This window comes from Trachypithecus francoisi, unplaced genomic scaffold (assembly GCF_009764315.1).
Source record: "Trachypithecus francoisi isolate TF-2019V2 unplaced genomic scaffold, Tfra_2.0 Lachesis_group12, whole genome shotgun sequence".
In the NCBI taxonomy this organism is placed as follows: domain Eukaryota; kingdom Metazoa; phylum Chordata; class Mammalia; order Primates; family Cercopithecidae; genus Trachypithecus; species Trachypithecus francoisi.
This window is the reverse complement of record NW_022681457.1, coordinates 64,763,818-64,781,827: the sequence shown is the minus strand read 5'-3', so window position 1 is coordinate 64,781,827 and position 18,010 is coordinate 64,763,818. Positions and strand designations below refer to the sequence as shown.

Sequence of the window (18,010 nt, the reverse complement as noted above, 5' to 3'; positions counted from 1 at the left end):
TCACTGCAACCTCTGCCTTCCAGGTTCAAGCAATTACCGTGCCTCAACCTCCCGAGTAGCTGGGATTACAGGTGTCTGCCAACATGCCTGGCTAATTTTTTAATATTTTTAGTAGAGATGGGATTTCGCCATGTTGGCCAGGCTGGTCTCGAACTCCTCACCTCAAGTGATCTGCCCATCTCGGCCTCCCAAAGTGCTGGGATTACAGGCATGAGCCACTATGCCCGGCATTATTTCCATTATTTTTAATGTTTACTTATTATATTTCTAATAAGTGAGGGTACATCTGTGTATGTGGATTTATATCTTAGAACTACTTAATACTCTATGATTTCTCAGCAATTTTATTCATGGAGTCTTATTTTAATCCACAGAGTGATCTTGGGAGATATCTAGTATCCTAATAACTATGATTTAGAAATAGAGGCTGGAGGCACTGGCTTGCTTCAGGCCATCCATTTAGTAAGCGGAATGGACACTGAATTCAGGGTTCTTATGGCACCTGTCCAGTCTTCTTTTGAAGGAGGAAAATAGAAAATGAGCTTTCAGTTCAGTGGGACTGATAAGGAAAGGTTTTCTGGAGAAAGTGAATATTTAGTGGATTTTTGTAAGTGAGGAAGAAGCAAGCACCAGAAGATGGGGGAGGGTCGGGCGCGGTGGCTCACACCTGTAATCCCAACACTTTGGGAGGCCAAGGCAGGAGAATCACTTGAGGCCAGGAGTTCAAGACCAGCTTGGGAAACACCCATCTCTACATAAAACAAAATAAAATAATTAGCTGAGTGTGGTTGTGTGCACCTGTAGTCCCATCTACTCGGAAAGCTGAGGCAGAAGGGTGACTTGAGCCCAGGAGTTCGAGGCTGCAGTGAGCCATGATTGTGCCACTGCACTCCAGCCTGGGCAATAGAGTGAGACTCCAACTCTAAAAACCAACCAACCAACCAACCAACCAACCAACAAACAAACATAAAAACAGGTAGAAGAATGTGGGATTGAGGTGAGGGGGATGAATAAGCAGGCAAGGTGTTTGAAGAACAAGTTCTTGGACAGATAGGGCTTCTGAGATAAGACAGATTCACGACCCCAGCTGGCCACCTGGGGTACTTTTTTGAAAAACTCACTTGCTGGGGCCCCAACTGCAAAGATTCTGTCAGTAGGTTGGAGGTGGCTGTCTGTATTATTTTCACATCTCCACCTGTAAGTCTGATGTACAGCCTGGGTTGCAAACTACTAGGTTAGGGGCTGGAGGTCATTTAACTAGAGAGAATGGTCTAGGAGTCCTTATTGTGGAAAAATGAGCTAGGCAGGTAGAACTGGAAGGGGAGAGAGGGGACAAAGCAAGGCAAAGAATGGTACAATACGAGTTCTTTGGGAGAAGCACTTTTTTTTGTTTTTGTTTTTGTTTTTTTTTTTTGGAGACGGAGTCTCTCTCTGTCGCCCAGGCTGGAGTGCAGTGGCACGATCTTGGCTCACTGCAACCTCCACCTCCCGGATTCAAGTGATTCTCCTGCCTCAGCCTCCTGAGTAGCTGGGATCACAGGCACGTGCCACCATGCCTGGCTAATTTTTTTTTTTTTTGCCTTTTTAGTAGAGACGGGGTTTCATCATGTTAGCCAGGCTGGTCTGGAACTCCTGACCTCAGGTGATCCGCCCGCCTTGGCCTCCCAAAGTGCTGGGATTACAGGCATGAGCCACTGTTCCCGGCCAGAAGCATCTTTTTAAATTAAATTTTTAAAATTGAGAGACACGGTCTCACTGTGTTGCCCAGGTGGGTCTCCAACTCCCAGGCTTAAGCGATCCTCCCACCTCAGCCTCCCAAAATGCTGGGATTACAGACATGAGCCCCTGCACCTGGCCAAGGAAACATTTTGATGGAAAGCTCTGCAGGTTTCTGAGCAGGAAGGTAACATGTTTTAAGTCCCTGTGGCAGACACATGACTGTGAGTCGGAATCACCCCGCATCCTTTCTAAGGCCAGACTCTCTATTCATCCCTTGAAACAGGATTCTGTCAGTGCCCTCACTTTCCTTGCCCACACCACCTCTTTATCTTAAGATGTTTCTGTGGTTTCAGATGCATCACTTTTCCCCTTTGCTGCTGAATCTGGTTCTCTCTCCCATTTTTGCTCTCCTTGTGCTTGCAGCAGTGTTACAAAAATTGTGGACATTCACTTCAGAGTTTTATCATCTTTATTTTCAATTTGCTAGACAAGGTTGCTTTCCCCTGTATGAAGGAGTGCTAATCTCTGATTGCTGGGTACCAAGCCACATCCTGGCCTGTGTGGGGTACCATGGAGGAAGGAGATAAGACCCAGACCTCTGGCAGCTCCCAGTTTAGCAGGGGAGACAAGATAACACGTGAAAACAAACAGAGCACATCGAAAAGGCCACAGGTCAAACCGATGCAGGGAAACCCCTATCATTAAAGATCTAAGCCCTGAGGCCTCCCCACTCATCTCCAGGCTCAGAACCTTTTTGAGTCTTCTTTGACCTCGTTTAATCTTTTTCTTCCATCTCTTTCCTGTTGGTTTATCTCCAGCATCAACCACTAGAGCAGTGTCTAGGTGTTGCTTTGAAGCTTGTATCGAGATTTCTCTAGGACTCTCTGCTTCAGCCTGGCCATCCCCAACTACCAGCTATACCACGAGGACTGGACTTGTGTTAGCTACGCTGCTTCTCCAGCCTGATGGTGCTTCTTCTTCTTCTTCTTTTTTTTTTAAGATGGTGTCTCGCTCTGTCGCTAGGCTGGAGTGCAGTAGTGTGATCTCACCTCACTGCAACCTCCGACTCCCGGGTTCAAGCAATTCTCCTGCCTCATCCTCCTGATTAGCTGGGATTATAGGCATGTGCCACCATGCCTAGCTAAGTTTTTTGTATTTTTAGTAGAGACAGGGTTTTCCCATGTTGGCTAGGATGGTCTCGATCTCCTGACCTCAAGTGATCCACCCACCTCAGCCTCCCAATGTTCTGGGATTACAGGCATGAGCCATCGCGCCCGGCTGGTGCTTCTATACCTAACTAACTACTTCTTCCTGCATCTCTGAGTTATGCTCCTTTGAGTAGGAAAAATCAGTCAGGAAGGGATACCAAGCTGGTGAAAGGCATTTTTTCAAAGTCCCAGTCCTGGACTGGGTCTGAGGATTTCTGAATCCGGACGGGAGCCTTCCTGCTCCGCCTCTCCCAGGCTTCCCAGCGCCTGTGTAACCCAGGCCACCTCCAAAGGTCCAGGGAAACTGCTACTCCGTAGTGAAGTCCGAACTTGGCATCCCCTCTCCCTGACTCACACCCTTGTCCTCATTTGTCCCCTCTGCTGTGTCTTTGCCTCTGCGTCCCAGCATGGAGGAACCCTGAATTCTTAGCACCTGCAGCCCTCTCCCAAATGCCCTGCGCACCACCGAAGAAGAGAAATAGAAGAGCAGGGGGTCCAGACTGGCGTTGAGTGAACTGAACACCACCGCTATTGACCGCCACCAGGGGCTTTTTCTCTGGTGATACCCCACCAGGTGGGACACGTTGTAAGGTCCGAAGCACACCAGGAAATTGAGCAGCGTCACCACAGCCAGCCCCACGGCTCGGCGCCGTTTCTGGGCCCCCACATGGGGCTGGGAGAGCATGATCCACACAAAACGCCAGTAGCAGAAGATGGTGACCGCCATGGGGATGAAGAAGAGCACCAGGCACAGCTCCAGCCGCACGGGCAGCACCACGTCCAGCTGGTGATCGGTGAAGTTCTCGTAGCAGGTAATTTCATTGCCACTTCGGGCCTGCTCAGTAGTGTTCAAATACTGAACGATGATCACAATGGTGCAGTGACCAAAGGACATACCCCAGGCCACCAGAGCTGCAATCACTCCATACAGAGGCCGGCGGGAGAGCTTGTACTGCACGGGGAAAGCCACGCCCAGGTAGCGTTCAACGCTGATGCCCGCCAGCAGCCACGTGCTGCAGTAGATGCTGCTGTAGAAGCCGAAACTCGTGAGGGCACAGACGATCTCGGGCAGGTACCAGCGGAAGTTCGATGCGGCCTCGATAATCTTGAAGGGCAGCAGCAGCAGCAGGAGGAGGTCCGCCAGCGTCAGGCTGAGCAGGAGGATGTGCACGGGTGCAGGCTGCGGCTGGCGGACCCGCCCCACAAAGGCCCGCAGGGCCAGGAGGTTGGCAGGGAGGCCAGTGAGGAATATGATGATGTAAGCCATGAGGATCAAGGAGCTCTTCCAGTCTGGCGGCATCCTGGGGGGGAACAAAAAAGGGCGGGGTCAGGGGGTCTCACTCACAGCCTGTGCAGCCAGCTCTTGTTCAGGATGCAGACATCCTCCCCGGCACCGTCCCCTTCCCAGGACAGTGCCTTCTGATACCACCACGGCTTGCTCACACCACCTGCTCAAACTACCCAGAGCAATTATTGACTTTGCCTTGGGCGGGATATTAAGCAGTAGTGATGATGTTTGCCATCATGTGTCTCTGGGGGAGACCAACCCGTGGCTTCCCAAGGGAATTCCCCCTCCATTTTCCCTAGCCTTTCTCCTCCTATCCTCACAGATATAGGAAGTTACTGTTATCAGTTTCTAACTTTACTCAAGTGCCTTTCTCAGACAGAGACCTGCAGGAGAGAGAGGCATCAGTGTGGGGAGAGAGCTGTAAGATGTGTGTCAGGATAACGAGGCTGTGGGGCCCCAGGCGCCGATGCCCAGTGCCAGCTCTCCACAGGACCCAGGTGCCCCGCCACCAGCCCAGCTTCCTACTTCCCTTCCTCTGTTTTGCAGAGCACAGATTGTCCCCCACCTTGTCCTCCTCTGTCCAACACCAAACTGGGGCTCTCTAGAAAAGGGGAAGCTGGAGCCGGGCGCAGTGGCTCACACCTGTAATCCCAGCACTTTGGGAGGCCGAGGTGGGCAGATCACCTGAGGTCAGGAGTTTGAGACCAGCCTGGCTAACGTGGTGAACCCCATCTCTACTAAAAATATATAAAAAATATATATATATTAGCCGGGCAAGGTGGCGGGCGCCTGTAATCCCAGCTAATTGGTAGGCTGAGGCAGGAGAATCGCTTGAACCTGGGAAGCGGAGGTTGCAGTGAGTCAAGATCATGCCGTTGCACTCCATCCTGGGCGGTAAGAGCAAAACTCCACCAAAAAAAAAAAAAAAAGGAAAAGGGGAAGCTGAGAGGCTTAGAGGAGGGTAGAGGGGAGGAAGGATGAACCAGCACTAGCCTTAGGAGGAAGGCTTGTCCCCAGAAGACCTTAGAGAAATATTCAGAAAAGCCCACAGGCTTCACTGGCCGTTGAGCCTGACATTCTGACCATAAATAGAACTCGTCTTCTTCATAGGGTAACTCAGTTTCCACTTGGGGTGTCACCCTTGCTGGCCCCCAGCCCTGGTCCTGTCCCTCCATCCTCTCTCCAGCCTTGATTTCTTGGCTGTTTCCTTGCTCCTCACACTAGCTCCTGTCTCTGGGTATGAGCCTTCCATTTGGTTCTGACATCCTTCCTCCACTCCCCCAGAACCTTCCCCTCAAATCTGATCCTGGCCTCTCTTCCCAGAGCACAAGTCTTACACTAGCTGCCTTGCCTTGTGTTGTTCCGGATAGATGGCTTCTTGGGATTGGTTCTGAAGGGAGGTCTGCGAGCTTCCGGGAGAGGGGAACAGAGCTTTAGCCCCTGCTTCTGTCCATGCCATGCAGGAAAAAGTGGTGAGGAACCTGGTTGGTAGGAAGCATTTATACCAGCACCAGCCACGTGACCAGAGAAAGGAAGGTCAGTCTTTAAGCAATATTTCCTCTCAAACCCAAAGGAAAGGCCCAGCATCTTTATTCTCTCAAGAGAATCCTCACTCTTGACTTCCAAATGCAGATTTTTCTGTCCTTAATTCCTGATTGAAATAAAAATTGCCAGGCATTTTTCTTTTCTTACTTCCCAAGTCAGATTATTTTCTCTTCTCTTTCTTAGGCAGTTTCTTCTGTCGTTCTGCTCATTCTCAGAAATGAGCTTTCCCTTTTCTTTCTTTTTTTTTCTTTCTTTCTTTTTTTTTTTTTTTTTTTTTGAGGGTGAGTCTTGCTCTGTCGTCTAGGCTGGAATGCAGTGGTGCCATCTCAGCTCACTGCAACATCCGTCTCCTGTGTTCAAGCGATTCTCCTGCCTCAGCTTCCCTGGGATTACAGCCACCTGCCACTACGTCCAGCTAATTTCTGTATTTTTAGTAGAGATGGGGTTTCACCATGTTGGCTGGTCTTGAACTCCTGACCTCAAGTGATCCGCCTGTCACGGCATCCCAAAGTGCAGGGATTACAGGCGTGAGCCACTGCACCCGGCCCTCCTTCCTTTTCTTCTTCAATTTTTTTTCTTCAACTTCCTTTTCTTCTTCAACTTTCTCTATGGTCTCCTGCCCTCTGCCCCCAACACATTTCTTTTGCCTGTCCTGGCCTGCATCTCGTTATGATAGAAATGGTGTGGGAGTTACAGTCACGCAGATAGATATGGGCTCAAATCCAGGTCCCTTCATTACAACCTTGGGACAGATCAGTTTCCTGAACTCTAGTTTCTTGTAGTCAAGTGAGCATGTGAATTCTGACATCCGAGGACTTCTGCAAGGATTCAGTGAGGTTGTGTATGCAAAGCACTTAGTAGATGCCCGTAAGTGCTGCCTCGTCCCAAGCCTGTAACACAGCTTCATAGAGAGTGAGCCGCTTGGTGCAGCCTCCAGAGGCTCAGGGCATGGACGTGCCATCTCTCTTGGGAAAGTGTCAGGAATTCAGGAGGCCCAAGTTCACATGCCCGTGTGGCTTTTCGTCAGGGAGTGGCACTCAGGCTCCATTCCTTTCCCTGATAAAGTCTCACTGTTTCCCCCCTCTCTGACCTCGGTAGCCCCAGATTAGAAGCTCCTGAAGGTCTCTTTGAAATACACACCCGATGAAGCAAGGATCGTCGGAACATGTTTTCCTCTTGACCTAGGGAAGAAGTCTCGGGAAGAAGTCTCTGTTCTGCCATCTGTGGCCTGATTCCTGCTCACAGATTCCCCATTCTTTCCCTAGGACATACCTATTTCCTATTGTTTGCCATTCATTCATTCATTCATTCAGTCAGTCAGTCATTTATTCTTTTTGTGGTCTATAAGGGCCCAGATATTTTGATATTTATCTTTTCTTTTTCATCCACTGTACTCTCCTCTGAAGGCGTTCTAGTTCTTTATTTCCTTCCCCCAGCACACGTCACTTCTCAGATCAACAGGAGAGCTAAGAGAGACCGTTCTCTGTTATTGCCACCAAATTTATTTGTGTCATTTCGCTTTTATGATTTTCTATAAACATGCATGAGGATCTGGATTTAATTGCAGAATCCAGGAAACTCATTGGAAAACAAGTGTTGAGGAGTGGGACTGCCTCTCTGTCTCTGCCCGTCCTTCTCCCCCCCACCTCCTGCCTTTCGCCGTCACTGTCCTGTGTCCCCCTGTGGAAGATGCCCCAGCGAAACTCCCTCTCCGTGTTCACAGCAGTTATGAAGGGAGCGTCACCAAGGAAGCTTTCAGTCTCACAGTTCACGATGTCCACCTACGTCACAGGAAAAGGAAATCCAACCTCTCAGACCGAGTTCAAGGGGTCAGACTTTCACAAGAGCAATATCCTTCACAGTTCCTTCCAAGTGCAGTTTTCTCTCATCATCCTTATAATGCGGCTTGCCATCACAGGAAGTTGGATCCGTTGTCTAAAGTTCTGTGTAATCACTTTCTCCACATTCTTATTTCTCACTCGCCCCTCAGTCCACCCTAATCCGTGTTCTGTGCCTATTTTCCATGGGATCTTCTCTTCCTAATATTAGCGGTGACCTCCATGTTTCTAAATTCAGTGGACTTATTTTTTTCTTATTTTATTAGCATTCAACACAATTTCCATGCCTTTCTGGAAACATCCTCTTTTCACAAATTCTGATACGTTACACTGTTGGCTTCCTTCTCTTTCCTTTGGTCACTTCTCGTACCTCTTTGCTAGCTCACCTTTCCCCTACTCATCCCTGAAATGGTGACTTCCTTCAAGCTTGGTTCCAGGTTCTTTCCTGTTCTCACCTGTGCTCTCCTGCTAGTCGACTGCGTCTGTTTCTGTAGTTCCAGTTACTCATGACACCCCTGGTTTGAATCTCCATCCTAGGTTTCTATGAGCTTCACATGCACACGCCCAACTGCCTAGTTGACACTGCCATTTGGGTGTCTCACAGGCACCCCAAATCAAATGTGTCCAGACCTGGCCTTAGATCTTCCCTAACAAATTCGGCCTTCATCCACCCTTCCGTGTCTAAGGGCATTTTTGAGACAGAATCTCACTCTGTTGCCCAGGCTGGAGTACAGTGGTGCATGATCTTGGCTCACTGTCACCTCTGCCTCCCGGGTTCAAGCAATTCTCATGCCTCAGCCTCCCGGGTAGCTGGGATTACAGGCATTTGCCACCACGCCCAGCTAATTTTTGTATTTTTAGTAGAGACAGGATTTCACCATATTGGTCAGGCTGGTCTTGAACTCCTGACCTCAAGTGATTGGCCCACCTTGGCCTCCCAAAGTTCTGTGATTACAGGCGTGAGCCACTGAGCCTGGCCTAGAGTCAGTCTTAAAGTGAATCTTGATACTATCTTCTTCCTTATCCCTAGAATGCAGTATGATGTACTCCCCAAATGCTTATGGATTCCAAATATGAATCCATCCATCCGTCTCCATCTCCATCATCCCATCTCAGTGCCATCATCCCAACCAGGATTTTAGCAGGGCCCTGACTCACTTCCTCTCATCCATCAGCTTCCCGGGCAGTCAGTTCTCCATACTGTATTAGTGGAATGGTTTTAAAAATGTCAATCCAATTACACCACCTTCTTGTCCTTGCAGAGACTTCTCACTGCTTTTAGGAGAAATATCAACGTCCTTAACAAGGCCTGCCTGGCATGGCCCTTGCCAGCTTCCACTCACATCACTCTTCTCTCTCTTTGCTGTCTGGGCAGGGCCATTTTCCACTTCTGTGAATGTGTCATGTTTTCCGTGTGCCACGGGGAGCTTGAACCAGCCCCTGCCTGGTATGTCTTTATTTCTTTCACCCATTCCAACGTTTCCAGTTAATTGGTAGCTTTCTTTCAGATAACCACTTACTTCCTTAAGAAAGCCCTGCCTGGCTGGGCACAGTGGCTCACGCCTGTAATCCCAGCACTTTGGGAGGCTGAGGCAGGTGGATCACCTGAGGTCAGGAGTTCGAGAGCAGCTTGGCCACCATGGCGAAATTCCGTCTCTACTAAAAATACGAAAATTAGCCAGGCATAGTGGTGCACGCCTGTAATCCCAGCTAGTCAGGAGGCTGAGGCTGGAGAATCACTTGAACCCAGGAGGCGGAGGTTGCAGTGAGCCAAGATTGCGCCACTGCATTCCAGCCTGGGCGATAGAACAAGACACTGTCTCAAACAAACAAACAAACAAACAAAGCCCTGACCTCCTAGATTGTGACTCCCCTCTTATAGGTTCTTATAGCATCTTTTCTATTGCTGAGTAGTATTCTGTTTTAAGGATATTTCACATTTTATTTATCCATTAATCTGTTGAAGGATATTTGGTTGGTTTGGGTTTTTTTTTTTTTTTAAAGTTTTCGGCTAGTATGAATACAGCTGTTAAGAACATTCTTATTTAGGTCTGTGTGTGGAAATGTTTTCAGTGCTGTTGGGCAAATACCTGGCAGTGTATTGGCCAGGTGATATGGTAAACGTTTTATTAACTTTTTAAGAAACTACCGGTTTTCCAAAGTAGCTGTACCATGTTGCATTCCCACCAGGAGCCTACGAGCATTTCATTGCTCCACATCCTCGCCAACACTTGACATTTGCTAGTTTTTAATTGTAGGCATTTTAATAAGTATGCCATGGTATCTTGCTGTGGTCCTTATTTTTTCTTTTTTTTGGAGACAGAGTCTTGATCTGTCACCCAGGCTGGAGTGCAGTGGTGCCATCTCCACTCACTGTAACCTTCACCTCCCGGGTTCAAGCCATTCTCGTGCCTCAGCCTTCTGAGTAGCTGGGATTACAGACACGTGCCACCATGCCTGGCTAATTTTTGTATTTTTAATAGAGATGGGGTTTTGCCATGTTGGCCAGGCTAGTCTTGAACTCCTGACCTCAGGTGATCTGCCTGCCTCAGCCTCCCAAAGTGCTCGGATTACAGGCGTGAAACACCGTACCTGGCCTTTGTTGTGGTCTTAATTTGTACTTTCTTGATGATTATTGGTGTTAAGCATTTTTTCAAGTACTTATGAGTCATTTGCATATCTTCTTTTGTGGAAAAGAAGTGTGCCTGTTTAAATATTTTGCTCATTTAAAAAATTTTAGACTGAGCATGGTGACTCACACCTGTAATCCTAGCACTTTGGGAGGCTGAAGTGGGCTGATTGCTTGAGGTCAGGAGTTTCAGACCAGCCTGGCTAACATAGTGAAACCTCATCTCTACTAAAAATACAAAATTTAGCTGGGCACGGTGGTGGGCACCTGTAAGCCCAGCTACTAGGGAAGCTGAGACAGGAGAATCGCTTGAACCCAGGAGGCAGAGGTTGCAGTGAGTCAAGATCGCACCAGTGCACTCCAGCCTGGGTGACAGAGTGAAACTCTGTCTCAAAAAAAAAAAAAAAAAAAAAAAATTGGATCATTTTCATATAGTTGAGTTCTGAGAGTTCTTTATTATATTCTGGGTACTAGTCATTTGTCAGATGTAAATATTACAAATATTTTCTGCCATTCTGTGACTTTTCTCTTCTTCTTTTAATTTTTTTTTTTTTTTTTTTTTTAAAGACAGAGTTTCACTTTGCTGCCCAGGCTGCACTGCAGTGGCTTGATCACCGCTCATTGCAGCCTTGACCTCCCAGGCTCAGGTGATCCTTCCGCCTCAGCCCTCCAAGTAGCTGGGACTGCAGGCACCTACCACCATGCCTAATTATTGTATTTTTTGTTGAGATGTGGTTTTGCCATTTTGCCCAAGCTGGCCTCGCCCTCCTGAGTTCAAGCAGTCTGCCCACCTTGGCCTCCCGAAGCACTGGGATTACAGGCATGAGCCACTGTGCCTGGATTTCCTTTTCTTAATTGTCTCTTGAAAAGCAAAAAAGTTTTACATTTTGATAAGGTCTAATTTATCTAGTTTTTCTTCTATGGTTTGTGCTTTAATGTCCTAAGAAGTTTTTACCTCCTTATCCAATTATTCCAGATTTTCCTTTCCCTGTTGAATTGCCTTGGCACCTGTACTGAAAACCCATTGGTTGTATATGTGTGGTACTATTTCTGAACTCTCTATTCTTCTCTAGCGAACTCTGTGTCTTGCCTTTCATCATTTGCACACAGTCTTTTAAAATTTTATTTATTTTTATTATTTTAAAAAATTTTTATTTTTAGACGGAGTCTTGCTCTGTCTCCCAGGCTACACTGCAGTGGCGCTATCTCGGCTCACTGAACCCTCCTCCTCCTGGGTTCAAGCAATTCTTCTGTCTCAGCCTCCTGGGTAGCTGGGATTACAGGCGCTCACCACCATGCCCGGCTAATTTTTGTATTTGTAGTAGAGACAGCGTTTTGCCATGTTGGCCAGGCGAGTCTCGAACTCCTGACCTCAAGTGATCCATGTGCCCTGGCCTCCCGAAGTGCTGGGATTACAGGCGTGAGCCACTGTGCTCAGCCTGCACACAGTCTTGATTACTATAGTTTCATAGTAAGTCTTGAAATAGGGTAAGTCCTCCAACTTCCTTCTTCTTTTCTAAATTTGCTGTGGCTATTCTGGGTCATTTGCATGTTCATATAAATATTACAATCAATTTCTACAGAAAAGTCTGCTGGAATTTTGACTGGGGTCACACTGAACCCATAGATCAATTTGGGACCATCGACACTGGACATCTCTCTCCATTTATTTAGGCGTTTAATTCCTCTCAGCAATGCTTTCTAGTTGTCAGCATAGAGGTTTCACGTGATTCTAAATATTTTGGAGGCCGCTGTGAATTGAATGTTTTTAGGGTTTCTTTTCTCATTGTTTGTGGCTCTCATAGCATCTTTTACTGTTCCTTCCTATGTCCCACGTCTCAGTTTATTATAATGTGTTCATTAGCATGAGGATTTGCATTAAGATGGATGTGAAGTCTACATCCCCTTATGAGACTGTCCATAAAGGCAGGGAACACAGCTGCTTTGCTCACCATTGCATCCCCGGGGCCTGGCGTGGAGCCTGGAACGTGTTAGGCCCTTAGTAACAATTTCCTGAATGAGAGTGGAGGATAGATGGACGAGAATGGCTTCAGAATGTAGGTAAGTCCATTTCAAAAGCTCAGAGGACACTTGTCCTCAGATGCCTCATTTATCTTTTTCTGGGACCTGTTAAGACATCCTGGATGTGTAATCACTTGAGAGCTGTCTTGTGGTTTAACGGACTTGCAGCAAAAGTCACAGGGACTTTTTCCTCATGGTCAGCACTGACGATCCAGGGTATACACCTTTCTTTTTCTTTTTTTTTTTTTTTTTTTGAGATGGAGTCTTGCTCTGTCATCCAGGCTGGAGTGCAATGGCACGATCTTGGCTCATTGCAACCTGGGTTCTCTCTGCCTCCTGGGTTCAATTGATTCTCCTGTCTCAGCCTCCTGACTAGCTGGGACTACAGGTGCCTGTCACCACGCCCAGCTAACTTTTGTATTTTTAGTAGAGATGGGGTTTCACCATGTTGGCCAGGCTGGTCTTGAACTCCTGACCTCAGGTAAACCGCCTGCCTTGCCCTCTCAAAGTACTGGGATTGCAGGCGTCAGCCACTGTGCCTGGACCCATCTGCATTTTTCGACCATGATATTTCCAATGCTTGGCACAGATCCTGGCACATTCTAGGAGGTGGATATATATTTGTTGAATAAATGAATGAATGAAACAATTGCCAGCCTCCCAAATGCTAGGATTATAAGTGTGAGCCACTGTACCCTGCCTTAAGGCTCCATTTTTGAGCAGTGGGAAGTCACTTAGGGCCATAAGAGGGGAATGATGTGATGTGATGTATGATTCTAGAAGATCAAGCCCGATACTGTGTGAAGAATGGTCCCTAGAACAGAACTGGAAGCAGAGGGATCTGCTAGGAGGGTGTTGCAGTCACCAGGGGTTGAGGGATTGAGGATGGCATGGATTAGGGAGAATGTGCACCCGGGGCAGAGAAGATCACTTGGGATTTGAGGTATGTAACTTTGTTTTATTATTATTATTTTTTAATGTTTTTATTATTTTTATTTTTGGTAGAGAGGGGGTCTTGTTATGTTGCCCAGGCTGGTCTCAAATTCCTGGCCTCAAGCCGTCCTCTCACCTCAGCTTCCCAAAGTTCTGGGATTACAGGCATGAACCACCATGTCTGGGCTGATTATTATTAATCTTAGAGATGGGGATCTCGCTCTGTCACTCAGGCTGGAGTGCAGTGGTGTGATCATAGCTCACTCCAGCCTTGACCTCCTGGGCTCAAGCAGTCCTCCCACCTCGGCCTCCCAAGTAGCTGAGACTACAGGCTTGGCCACCACACTCAGCTAATTTTTTGTAGAGACAGAGTCTTGCTGTGTTTCTCAGGCTGGTCTCAAATACCTGGCCTCAAGTAATCCTCTTGCTTTGGCCTCCCAAACTGCTGGGATTACAGGTGTGGGCCATTGCACCCAGCATGCAATTTTAAATAAATGACAATTAATAAGGAAGTACAGGATGCCAGAGAGAAATGGAACCTCCTAGGGATGAAGAGGGAAGGTGAGTCTAGACCAGCACGTGCTGATGGACTTTGAGACGTCATGGCTCCTGTGCCAGTGCAGTTCACCCGACTTCATTTGTGTATCACCCTTTTTGTGCCCTGCAGAGGCCTCACCAGAGGAGCTCACCCACTGCGAAGGTAAGAGTTTACGCCCACCCCCCTCAGTGCATCTTTTTTAGTTGTCACTTATGCAGCCTCCCCTGTCACTCGTCATAGGGTCCTTCACTTCCATAGTCCCTACATAACCCATTGCTGGGCTGGTGCATTGCTGAAGAAGAAAATTAAAAGGAGAGTCTTGAGGCTAGCTTCTTGGGAGAACTCTGCAGACTCTGTCTCTGTGGCCTCTGTGGTGGGCTTCTGTGGTTGTTCCCACCACCCACTGCCGGTAGCCATACCCCATCCTCTCTCTGCAGAGACCTTTCCTTCCTCCACTCTCTGTCCACCTGAGTCCTTTTTATCAAACTTCACTCCTGGCCAATCATACCAGCTGTGATGGCCAAATGATGGTCCCCACAAAAGAGACCCATGTCCTAATCCCTGGAACCCGTGAAGGCTACTTTTCATGGGCAAAAAGGACTTTGCAGTTGGGATTAAGAAGCTTGAGATGGGGAGGTCATCTTGGACTATCTGAGATGACCCTAAACATAATCACAAAAAGAAGGAGGCAGAGCCGGGCACGTTGGCCCACGCCTGTGTTCCCAGCACTTTCAGAGGCCGAGGCAGGCAGACCACTTGAGGCCAGGAGTTCAAGACCAGCCTGGCCAATATGGCAAAACCCCGTCTTGTCTCTACTAAAAATCCAAAAACTTAGCCTGGCATGGAGGTGTGCATCTGTAATCCCAGCCATTCCGGAGGCTAAGGCAGGAGAATCACTTGAACATGGGAGGTGGAGGCTGCAGTGAGCAGAGATCGCACCGTTGCACTCCAGCCTGGGCAGCACAGTGATACTCCACCTCAAAACAAAAAGAAGAAGAAGAAGAAGAATCTTTAGATGGGGAGATCGTCTTGGACTATCTGAGATGGCCCTAAATGTAATCACAAAAAGAATGAGGTAGAGGGAGAAATCAGACAGAAAGGGAGAAGATGCTGTGATCACGGAGGACCGCAGTGATGTGGCTGCAAGCCAGCGCCCACCAGAAGCTGGAAGAGGCAAAGAATGGATTTTCTCAAGAGCCTCCAGAGAAACGGGATCCTGCTGACACCTGTGTTCCATCCCAGCTGGATCCGGTTGGAGTCACCCCGAAAAGCTGTGGCAAGGGAGTTTCTGCCAAGGAGTTCCCCAAACCATCCCAAGATGGGGCCAGATGGGTTCCCAAAGAAAGAAGCACCAAACGCCAGAGTGATTAGTGCAACGCATTTCGGAGGGGAATTTGCAGAGTAGGCTTCAGCATCCTGGACACTGAGAGAAAAGGGAGGGGGCAGGGAAGGGGTTTGCATGCGGGTTTAAGGAATTTGGCCCAGGGCCAGGGCTGGTTTCTTTCAGTGTCTTGGGCAGCAACCTAAAGACCTTTTTCAGTGCCTGGGGATGTTCAAACTCTGGCTTGGGTTCAAGTCTGCAGAGAAAACACGCAGCTGGCCGTGTCGCAGGTTGGTCAAGGCACTCTGCTTCTTGGTCAGGATGGAGAAAATAGGAGGGAAAGTTAGGAGACCCTGCACCTTGATTTCAGCCCCGTGACACTGGTTTTGGACTTCTGGTCTTCAGTACTGTGAGAGAATACATTTCCGTTATGTTAAGCCACCAAGTTTGTGGCAATTCATTACAACAGACAGAGGACATAGTAGACATAGCAGCCAACATTTATTGTATTGTATGACATTGTGTATCAAGTGCCACGCAAAGAGCTTTGCAAAGATGAACTCACGTAAACCTTAAAACATCCTAGGAAGTCACACACTCATCCCCTTTAGTGGACGAGGAAGCTGAAGTATGTAGAGGTAAGAAGTGACTTGCCTGGAGTCATGCATCTGGTGGACGGAGGAACTGAACTCTGAACTAAAAAGTCCGTGGCCTTTTTTTATTTTTTATTTTTTTAGACAGGATCTCGCTCTCTTGCCCAGGCTGGAGTGCAGGGGCACAATCTGCCTCTGCCTCTGCACTCTGCCTCCCATGCTCTGCCTCCCACGCTCAAGTGATTCTCCCGCCTCAGCCTCTGGAGTAGCTGGAATTACAGGTGCACGCCACCATGCCTGGCTAACTTTGTTTTTTCTTTTTTTTTTTTTTTAAAGACAGGGTCTCACTCTGTCACCCAGGCTGGAGTACAGTGGCACCATCTTGGCTCACTGAAACCTCCAACTTCAGAAATCTTCCCGCCTCAGTCTCCCGAGTAGCTGGGATTACAGGCATGTGCCACCATGCCCAGCTAATGTTTGTACTTTTTGTAGAGACAGGGTTTCACCATGTGCCCAGGCTGGTCTTGAACTTCTGGACTCAAGTGATCTGCACACCTCGGCCTTCCAGAGTGTGGGGATTACAGGCGTGAGCCTCTGTACCTGGCTGGAGTTCATGGTCTTTACCACCACACTACACTTGCCACTGTACTGTGAGGGCCCGGGTTAGACCCTACTTCCTTGGTAGCCCCTGGAAGTCCTGTGCATCCAACAGAGGAGGACATGGGGGACAGGTCAGGCTGTGAGATGGTGTCACCTGCTTCCTGCAGGGTGGGTCTGTGTGGTCACCAGGCTTCTTGCCAGTGGCCTTCACTCTTTCCCTGAAACCATGAAGGAATAACCTTCAACCCTAGACCCCCAAGATCCAGGAGACTCCCAACCTTCCACATGTCTTTGTTCCTGCTGTAGCCCCAGATCCCAGATGCTGCGATCTGTCGTCAGTCCCCACTCCCTGTCTGTAAACATTCTGGATACACAGGAAGTAGAGGGAAGATTCTATTTACTGTTTCTGTCTACCGTTTACCAAGTTGTTTAGCTTTCATGGTTTCCATGAATGTTTACAAGACTCTGGATTTGATTGTGAAACAGAATGAAGAGCTTGGGAGAAGGAATGTTTATTCCAGGAATCCTGGAGAGGTTGCCTGACATTTTCCTCCTCCTTCCCCAAGACCCCTTCTCCATCTGCTGTCCATGCAGAGGTGACCACTGGACTAGGCACAGGACTAAAAAACCCTCCCGCTGCCGCTTCAAGGCCAGACCATTGGGTAATTTGCGTGGGTTCACACCACCCTTGGTAAAGGCCAGAAGGCAGCAGCTGGTCGTTTCCTTGGGCTGCCTTTCAGTGCTGACCCTGAGCAAGGGAGGAGAGGCAGCAGAGTGTCTGGAGGCAGAAACTTGCAGTCAGGTGCTGGCTGATCCTGCAAAAGACACACCAGATGGGGGGCAAAACTGGTTGCTCTGTGTTCCTCTCCCCAGTCCGACTTTGTCTCTGTTTTCCTCCGTTACCTGCTTCTGCCACATACATGACTCACCCTCCCCTAAGAGTTGTGGTATCGCTGGAGTCACCAGGGTTTTTGTCTACTTTGCAGAATCTTAGGTAACTTAAATTAGACCGTGGGTTTTCAGGAAGTGCAGGGAGGATATCAGAAACTCCTGGGTGTCGCAGCAGGGGAGATGGCAGCACATTTGAAAATGCTTGGAAATTTCCCAAGAGAGAGAGAAAAGCCCTGATTTTCTTAACGCAAACCAGAAAGTAAAGTTTCTGTTTATCAGAAGTGGGAGGTGGTTAAAAATAGATTGAGAAACAGTGATTCAGTGGACGTAACACTGTAAGACCCGCTCTCGGGAAAGTTGATGTGAACCGAGATCCTCTTCTTGTTGAGCCATCTTCCCTGAGCTCTTTCCACTGCCAGAAGACTTCAGATTCCATAGGAAGCAATGAAGGCTGCTATCAGGAGAAGGTGGGAGGGGAGCGTGTAGTCTTAATTTTGGGAGTGTCTTGGGGATCCCTTCCCCCACTATTTTTTTTCCTTGAGCCCTTGCTACACAATGATATGAAGCCACAGTGAATTAGCATCCAGAAGCCCCCTTCGGTCTCTAGAAGTCTTTGCCATTGATGAAGATAAAAGCGTTATATCTCATTTGAGAACTGTCAGATGTGCCCAGATAACAGAGACTTAAACACGTAGAGATTTATTTTTCTCATGGGACATGAAGGAATTAGGGAGCCCATGTCCAGGGCTGCTGCTCAGGATCACTCATCCGTCCACATCCTGGAGTCCTCTGGCTGTCTCTTTCACTACCCCCAGATCTTAGCTTTCGCTTCATGGTTGTAAGAAGCATCTACATTCTGAGCAGAAAAATGGGACAGGGAGGACA

The 18,010-nt window shown here is 48.2% G+C and overlaps 1 protein-coding gene across 1 annotated transcript; it reads right to left on the bottom strand.

Annotated features, from left to right (window-relative positions):
- Positions 1-2,170: 2,170 nt before the first annotated feature.
- FFAR2 (free fatty acid receptor 2) lies at positions 2,171-5,683 on the bottom strand. The gene is made up of 2 exons (XM_033225738.1): positions 5,567-5,683; positions 2,171-4,228 (listed from the first exon to the last, which is right to left on the bottom strand). The coding sequence occupies exon 2, from the start codon at positions 4,225-4,227 to the stop codon at positions 3,235-3,237; it is 993 nt and encodes a 330-aa protein (XP_033081629.1). The 5' UTR covers position 4,228; positions 5,567-5,683; the 3' UTR covers positions 2,171-3,234.
- Between the last annotated feature and the right edge of the window lie 12,327 nt (positions 5,684-18,010).